The sequence below is a fragment of the Solanum tuberosum genome, unplaced genomic scaffold, assembly GCF_000226075.1.
Source record: "Solanum tuberosum cultivar DM 1-3 516 R44 unplaced genomic scaffold, SolTub_3.0 scf00573, whole genome shotgun sequence".
Taxonomy (NCBI): Eukaryota; Viridiplantae; Streptophyta; class Magnoliopsida; order Solanales; family Solanaceae; genus Solanum; species Solanum tuberosum.
Window position 1 is genome coordinate 14818 of NW_006239517.1, and position 8695 is coordinate 23512.

The 8695-nt window shown below is 36.1% G+C and overlaps 2 protein-coding genes across 3 annotated transcripts in view; both read left to right on the forward strand.

Moving 5' to 3' along the window:
- The first annotated feature begins 551 nt into the window (after positions 1 to 551).
- LOC102585366 (proline-rich receptor-like protein kinase PERK9) lies at positions 552 to 6556 on the forward strand. Of its 2 annotated transcripts, none has more exons than XM_006365997.2 (8): positions 552 to 2365; positions 2504 to 2911; positions 2994 to 3080; positions 4665 to 4735; positions 4816 to 4892; positions 5001 to 5148; positions 5894 to 6055; positions 6166 to 6556. In XM_006365997.2, exons 1-8 carry the CDS (start codon positions 1429 to 1431, stop codon positions 6364 to 6366), a joined length of 2091 nt encoding a protein of 696 aa, XP_006366059.1. In that variant the 5' UTR covers positions 552 to 1428; the 3' UTR covers positions 6367 to 6556. The 2 variants fall into 2 exon arrangements, with proteins under 2 accessions (XP_006366059.1, XP_015160195.1); XM_015304709.1 differs by having other exon boundaries at positions 2582 to 2911.
- Positions 6557 to 8314: 1758 nt separating this feature from the next.
- Positions 8315 to 8695, forward strand: part of LOC107058689 (probable calcium-binding protein CML16) — a 1129-nt gene continuing 748 nt past the window's right edge. The window contains exon 1 of the mRNA XM_015304706.1: positions 8315 to 8667. Within this exon, the coding sequence (XP_015160192.1) occupies positions 8374 to 8667 (294 nt within the window). The 5' untranslated portion in view covers positions 8315 to 8373. The remainder of the gene's footprint in view (positions 8668 to 8695) is intronic.

Consider the following 8695-nt stretch of genomic DNA (forward strand, 5'->3'; position numbering starts at 1 on the left):
AATTCAGCGGAGGAGACAAGAAAATACTATGCGTTTCTTCCCATTTGTCCTAGCCTTGGTGGATAGAATTACCTATACTTGTTGTTGGTGGCAGGTATCCAATGGAATTAATCAAGGTCCGCAAAAGCTAATCTAAACACCACAATCATAAAATAAAATAAAAATTGAAGGGTCGATGTCTTAGTTGATCACATCTTCCCAATATCTATTTGACCTAACTCTGCTTCTATTGAAACCATACATAACCAACTTCTCACCTATCTCCTCTTCAAGTGTCTGAACCATCTCAACATCATTTCCCGCATTTTATCCTCCGCTAAGACTACATTTTAGAATTTATCCAAAGTGGTAAAAAAAAATATTTATTTTTTAGAGGAATGAGGTGGAAAAAGGAAAAAAAAGAAATTGGGTCCTTTGTGATTTCTTGCATTGGCAGTAACCAACGTCCAAAGGCCAAATCTCATCGATTGTGACATTGTAACAAAATATACATAATTCATCAATCTTCATAAACCTATCATCATAATCATAATCAATACAACATTATTGTAAACAAAACAAATATTCCTTCTTGTATATACACACAATATTAAAAAATTATAAAGTTTTTTACATTCTTGATTGTGTACGTGGGAAATTGGGCAGCAAATTTGCAATTTTTTATCCTGTATCTAATGCTTTGTGGATGTTCTCACAATTTGATTCACCTTTTTGGAGTGGGGTTTCCTTAGAAAGGGTAAATTCTACATAATCTTGAATTTCTGTATCTTTTTCTTGATTTGGGTATCTGGATATTCGAATTATTCTGTTTGGTGTTGTGGGTGTTTCTTGAAACTGCATTTGATGATCTGGGGTACTTTTATTTTGGTCATAGTTGCTGGTGATATCATTATTTGGCTGCTTTGTTTAGAAAGATTGAATCTTTTTTACTCTGATAAGGTTCTGCAGTGTGTGGAGGGATTGTTCTTATGAATTATAGCTAAAAAGGAGATATTGTTCTGCTTTAGACCTGTCACTAAATTCTGTGTCCTGTGGCAACATTTTGATTTCGCGTAAAATCTGATATGTTTAAGGTTGAGGTTGAGGTTCTTGTTGTGTTGAAAATCCTAGCTGTTTAACTTGGGAGTGGTGTGTGTGTATACTATGAGTGAATTGGTTGGTGAGTTTGGATAAATTTTGGAATAAGAGGAAGTAATTTACTGCATATTAGGGATCTTAGTTTTATGTCAGCAAGTCTGCATTGTATAAGAAATGTTGTAAATGTAGCTAGCTTTGGTGGTGGTGAGATGTTAAAACTTTAATCATCCACCTCCAAGTTATAGAATTTGTAGTTCCATTATCTGTGACTTCTCTCCTGGCTCGTTACTCTCTTTCGACAAATGTAAATATAGTCTGTCCTAGCCTCACTACCAATCTTATAGACTTATAATGGATTCTTCACCATCTCATGAAGAATCTGCTCCTCCAACTGATGTGGCACCTCCAACGTTTAGTCCTCCGCCTACACCTTCTAGTCCATCTGATAGCTCACCACCACCTCCATCTTCTAGTCCACCTCCTAGTTCACCACCACCTGCATCTTCTAGTCCACCTCCTAGTTCACCTCCACGTGAATCAACTAGTCCACCACCTAGATCACCACCACCTCAATCTTCTAGTCCACCACCAGCCTCACCTCCACCTGAACCAACTCCTCCTTCTCCTGTCAGTTCACCTCCACAAACTTCATCACCTCCCCCTGCATTGTCACCTCCGCCACACGTACAGAATCCAGAACCTCCTCCAGCACCACAATCACATGGAAATTCATCCCCACCACAATCTCCTGAACCTAAAAAAGGTTCATCATCATCTTCACCACCTTCACCACCTTCATCCAACTCACCTGGGGATGGAGGTGGAGGTGGAAATTCACCACCATCCCCAACATCTAAGTCATCAGATAATTCGCCTCCTTCACCAGCCTCAGGCCCTCCTAAAGATTCGCCACCTTCACCAGCTGCATTATCTCCAAGTAACTCACCATCTTCTGATTCACCCTCAAACTCATCAACACCAACATCTGTAATACAATGGTCACCACCACCTCCATCCTCTAATGGTGCACAATCTTCTCTTAATCCTCCTTCATCACAAGTTCCTAGTAACCATAGTTCCGGAAACCGTTCAACAGGAAGTCCAAAGCCTGCTGGTGGCAACAGCAATGGTACTGCAGAGACAGTTTCCATTGGCGTTGTAATTGTTCTTTTTTTGGTTGGTATCATCGGAGCAGTTGCATGGTGCATACGGAAGCGAAAGAAGAAGAATTCTGTCCATTGTAGTGGTTATGTCAAGCCAATCTCTGTGTGCTCCTCTCCAAAATCAGGTAAATTTTCAGAAACTATAAAATCATTCCTTTTAGTTTGTTATTCAGTGCTCAAGATGCTTGCAAGAAAAATCAATGTAATATTTGTAGTTGAGACCTTTCAAGTGAAATCTGAGAAGATGTGAAAGTTGTGTACAGAGTCTGCTTTATTGAAGGTCAATGAATCAACACCTGAGAGAAATGGAACGAGCTCTAATTTCCTCAATTCTCCAGCAGACCCTGGCGGATTCAACAATGCAAAGACATGGTTTACTTATCAAGAACTTGTTGAGGCCACTAATGATTTTTCAGCGAATAATGAATTAGGGAAGGGTGGATTTGGTTCTGTATACAAAGGCTATCTAGCAGATGGAAGATATGTCGCGGTAAAGCAGCTAAATATTGGTGGGAGCCAGGGCGAACGGGAATTTAGAGCTGAAGTTGAAATCATTAGCCGGATACACCATCGTCATTTGGTTTCACTTGTAGGTTATTGCATTTCAGAGAACAAAAGGCTCCTCGTTTATGACTATGTCTCCAATAATACCCTTTACTTCCATCTTCATGGTAAGCATAACATTTGTAGATTTAATTATTTCATTTGTTATGTTTGGTCACTAAGTGAGCTGTTGATACTTGCAAGTTACAGCACAAGGGAGGCCTGTCATGAATTGGCCAACACGTGTTAAAATTGCTGTTGGCGCAGCTCGTGGAATAGCTTATCTGCATGAAGATTGTAATACTGTTCTCTTCCTCAATTCTTATGAGTTATCCATGTTTTATTCACATGATATCTTTCATTGGTTGAACAAACGTCCCCCTTATAGTTAAAAGAGAATGTACAGTTAAAAACTTTACCACAACTTGGAATTAGTTTTAATGATCCCTAAAGCTGTGGCGGGATCATGGATGGCAATCTAAGCTCCACACCTTCTTCCTACTCTTCCTAAAAGCGTACATTAACGAAAGGAAAATAAAAAAGAGAGAGTAAACCAAACATGTAGTAATAATTTTCAGCTCATAGAAGTAGAAGACCTTCCAGTTGGCATTTCCTTTTTGTAATGTAATGATATTACTTATGCAGTTTAGAATTGAGTTCTAAGGTCCTTTTTCATGCCATAAATTACCTCGTTATATAACTTTTTGGCATGAGTGTAAATTATCATATCTGCATTAAGATTGTAATTAGTGTTCTGTTCCTTAATCCTTTTATGTTATCCATGTTTATTTTTATTTCAGTTCGTTTGTATGGCTGAAAAAAATGTCTCCTCTTTCCTGCCCCAAAAGTTAGAGAGAAAGCAGGAGGTCAAAAATGTTACCATATGACGAATCGGATTGTGATATGAGATTGTGTGTTCCTATCATATCACTTACATTCTTTTTATTGATCCCTACTCCACTAGCTGAACAGCTGTGGTAAATTAAATGATGCAATCTGAGCTACTTCCAGAACCAACTTTGTCCTATTATCCCTACAAGAGGACTTGAAGTAAAAAGAGAAAATGGAACGTATAAATAGTTTAAGCTCGATGGAAGTAGAAAGATCTTAGTATTGGATTTCCCTTTGGTAATGTTATAATATAACTTCCGCAATTTAGAATTGTGTCCTCTGTTTTTATGCATCTCGCAAATTATCTCGATTATATGACCTTTTGGCAGTATAAATAATGAATTCTAATCACTTCTCTAATTAGTAACTTAAAAGATGCTTTTGTAGCTGAATGTACCAAATGAGGCTCAAAATCAAACTAAGACTGAACAAAGCATGATTGGTTCCATTGAGAGAACAGAAAAAATTGTATGACTCAGTTCTTTATACATTCTTGTATTGCACCATGTAGTTACATTCCCGAGAAAGAAATATTTTAATCCATGAGCAGGCATAGTCGCCTTGAACATGAGTATATCTTCCACACTGAAGTGAGCGCATCAGGCGCTGCATTTGTAGTGCATTATATGCTTTTCGATTGCCAATATTCACTCTACGACAAGCATTTGAATAAATCTTCACTGATCGAGCCAGGTTGAAAAGTGAGAGAAACATGTTCAACTGCTCTTGTGAAGCATATAGTGAAAAAGCAAGTGACAAACTGGTTTCTCCATATAACTAAGCTGAATGTGTTAATCATCACTGACTTATTATGTTATACTGTTGAATAAGTAATGAAAAGTTAAGAAAAGTAGACCAGGCGACGCGATTGTGATTTTCTATGTTCATTTCCTTCATTTTTGTTACTTGAGCTGCCTTTAATTATATAGTTAAAGTATGATACTCCTTTTTTATTTGGTTCTTAATTAATTCTTTTGGTGTGGATGACAGGTTATCCTCGTATTATTCACAGGGACATTAAGTCATCAAACATTCTTTTAGATGATAACTTTGAGGCCCATGTATGTCTAAGTCTTCGAACTCCTATATCCACATTCTTTGTCTCGCGAGTTGTCTTTTACAATTAATTTACTTTCTACAGGTTGCTGATTTTGGACTAGCTAAATTAGCTCAGGATGCAGAAAGTCATATCACAACACGTGTCGTGGGAACATTTGGGTATGTTTCAGTGTCAACTTTTATATTAAGTGGACAGCATAAGATAAATATTTTATTCCATCTTTTTCAATTTCACATATTTATTCTAATTCCTTAGATCTGACTCAGATACATGGCTCCTGAATATGCATCAACTGGCAAGCTGACTGAAAAATCTGATGTATATTCCTTTGGCGTGGTACTTCTGGAGCTAATTACTGGAAGGAAGTCAGTGGATACATCTCAGCCTTCAGGGCAAGAGAATCTAGTTGAGTGGGTATGTTGTAGCCAATCTATTATTTGTCTTTCTCGAAATCCATATTTTCATCAGGTCTCCTTTATTACCTCTTTGTTAGAAATTTTGACATTAATATCCAACCTAAGGCAATGAAAGTGCATATCAGCATGCAGAGAGAACTTAATTTTTAGTCCTTTTAGCTAGGATAACCTACAAAATTTCATTTGAGTCAGGATTTGGTTGTTCCTCCGTCTTTTCCCATACTGCACAAGAACTTGGTAGCTGATATGTGAAGAAACCGCCATTTTGCTACTGTACAGTAGTAGGCCTCTAGTTGGTCTGCTAGTGAAGTTCCTCTTCTTTATTTTTCCCTTTTTTACCATGAAATGATGCCTTATCCTGGGAAGAATGTGGTTGCAATGCTGTAAGCCTGAAACATTGTGTCTGCATTTTTTTTTAAATTTTACAACAATCAAACAGCTTGATCAAGTTATCCGCTTTAATTTCATTGATCCTTTAATGTTAGAAAACTGAAAAACCATTAACAGTAGCAGCCGAAAACTTGTATCTTTTATCATGCTGAATGTGTGAATTCCATTTACTATAGTTATTTTATTTTCGAACTCTTTCGTTTTCTTGTCGTCAGTGCCTAGTAGCAGTAGCCAGTTTACAAAGCTTTTAATGCCTTGTATTCTGGTACTAGTTTCCACTACTAAATTTGAACCAGGCTTAAAAATAACTACTCCATTATATTGTACTGTAACTTGATTTTTTTGTTGTCCAGGCACGACCTTTGCTTAGTCGAGCACTTCAAAAGGAGGAATTTGATCTGTTGGCAGATCCGTGCCTTGAAAAAAACTACGTTGGCATGGAGATGTTCCGAATGATTGAGGCTGCTGCATCTTGCGTGCGTCACTCATCTGCAAAGAGACCAGCAATGGGACAGGTAACTCTTGTTCTGTTATATTGAAAACCTATGCAAAAGACACCTTCAAGACTCTTCTTGTGAAGGGCATTTACAACATTCTGAATTCTGATCATGGTTATGCTTCGTAGATCATGAGAGCTTTCGATGGTATGGCTATACAAGATCTGTCAAACGGGATGAAAGTTGGTGAAAGTGCAATACATAGCGCTGCACTACAATCTGCAGAAATAAGTTGGTTTAGGAAAATGGCATTCGGTAAGCAAGATTTTAGTTCGGATTTTTTCAGCGAAAGTAATCAGAATAATAGAGAGTCAAATGAACATCCTTAGAGGATTTTATAGAACAAAAGGGCTTATTGAAGCTATGTATGCATCTGTTGATACATCAAAGGTACCTTATTAGCTTAGAGATGCCTTGGTTTAGCTTTCATATGTATAAGTTCCCTTTTGGCTTTGAGTAATTTTCACTATAACTAGTCTACTTCCCTTTGAATGATAAAAAGTCAGAAAGATTGAGAAATAGAACTATTTGATTTCATTCGTTCTTAATAGCCACGAGATGATCATCTTACGGTGATTCTTTTTGTCGATGAATACTCTTATTATACTCGTAACCTTTGAAGGATCCTTCGTAATGATCCGTGAAAGCGATACATAAAGATTCATCATGATTCACGTCATTTCATTAGTATTTAGGGGCCACTCAACATGAATTAGATGATTTTTTTCAATTTTGTGTTTAGTTAATTATTATTTTTTGCAAAATTTTTAGAGGATCCTTCGTAATTATCCGTGAAAATGATACGTAAAGTCTCATCATGATTTGCGTCATTTTATTAGCATTTAGGGGACACTCAAAATGAATTAGACGATTTTTTCAATTTTTCGTGTGTTAGTTAATTTTATTTTTTTGGTGATATAGCTTTGAGACACTTTTTTTGCAAAACCTTCACAGGACCCTCCATAATAATCTGAGGAGTGGTACGTATAGTCTCACCATGATCCGCGATTCTTTTTTATTGCATTTAGTGGCCGATTTTCCTAGTTTTCCGTGTGTGTTAGTCCATGAATTTTTTTAATGATATGATTTTCGGACACTTTTTTTTTGCAAAACCTTTACAAGACTCTCTGTAATGACTTGAGGGAGTGGTATGTATAGCCGCACCATGATCTGCACCTTTTTTTTTAAGTATTTAGAGGCCAGTCAAAAGTAATTAGGTGATTTTCTCAATGTTTCGTGTGTTTACAAACCTCCGGGGTAATTTTTATTCACGGCACAATTAAGTGATTTTACGCCATGGCATTTTACGACATATTTTGGCATTTAGGGGTCAAATACACTAAAACAGGGAGAGAGGCGAGGGAGATGGGGAAAAAGGTGAACATGGTTTGTTTATGTATCTCATATACATGTGAATCCACTTGGATACTGTGTATCTGAAACAAATTACACTTAATTTTGAACTCATATATTTCGAGATATATGTATCTAAACATATCTAGACGCAACAAAATCTGGTAAAATTTATAATATTGCAAACTAGAGTGTATCTAAATAATTAGCTTCTAAATTAATGAGATTTTTATGTAAGTTTCTCTTTATTTTTTCCCTACCTTTTTGTTGTAGCTCTACCTGTATCATCAGGAACGACTCAATGCCTTTAAAATGAGGCATCCACCTCATCCCCCCCCCCCCAATTTGAAGTTCCTCCAATTTTTTTAATAATAATAAATTTATCATAAGTCTTATTTAACAAAAAAAAATATACTATATCTTTTAATTCATTTGTCTTTTTTTAGTTCGTTTCAAAATATTAAAGAACATTTTTTTTGGTCAATTTTTTAATTTAACTTCCACATGATATCAAGATTAAAAAATATTTACTTATATATATAGTTTAAGACCATAGAAAAATTAAAGTTTTTTTATTAAATAAAAATAACTTTGCATCTCAAAAATAATTAAAAATTAGCCCTCCTATTTATATTTGAATTTAAACTACTAATCAACTTAAGCCGCCTCACTCATATCTTATCTTTCTTATAAATTTATCATTCAAATAGTTGATGAGACAACAATACAATCTATCAAAACTTTATAATCATTAAAAAAAATACAATACAAGATAATACAAATATAATATATTATGATACAATACGTAACATTCATCCGAACAGCAAATAACTAACCTCTAACAATACTTTCTTTCATTATCCTCTGTTTCTCCTTCCTCTTTTCCTCCACCAATTCCAATCTCCATAACCAAAAAAAAAAAAAAAAAAAAAAAAAACTTTGACATTTTCCTTCCCATTTTCTTCTTCCCCTTTTTCTATACAATGATGACAACTCTCAAATCTGATCAACTCAAACAGCTAAAAGACATATTTATGCGTTTCGATCTCGACGGCGACGGCAGCCTAACTCAGCTAGAACTCGCCGCACTCCTCCGTTCCCTCGGCCTCAAACCCGGTTGCGGCGATCAACTCCACGTTTTACTCGCTAAAATTGATCATAACGGCAATGGATCTATTGAATTTGACGAACTTGTAGATGCAATTATGCCTGATATGAATGAAGATATATTGATCAATCAGGATCAGCTAATGGAGCTTTTCCAATCGTTCGATCGCGACGGTAATGGCTACACAAATGCCCCCG

Excerpts from the sequence above, each read along its gene's own strand:
- LOC102585366 (XM_006365997.2), top strand. The coding sequence starts at position 1,429 with ATGGATTCTTCACCATCTCATGAAGAATCTGCTCCTCCAACTGATGTG. Across the intron at positions 3,081-4,664 it reads AGCTTATCTGCATGAAGATT|GTTATCCTCGTATTATTCAC; the intron begins GTAATACTGTTC and ends TGTGGATGACAG. Across the intron at positions 4,893-5,000 it reads CGTGTCGTGGGAACATTTGG|ATACATGGCTCCTGAATATG; the intron begins GTATGTTTCAGT and ends GATCTGACTCAG.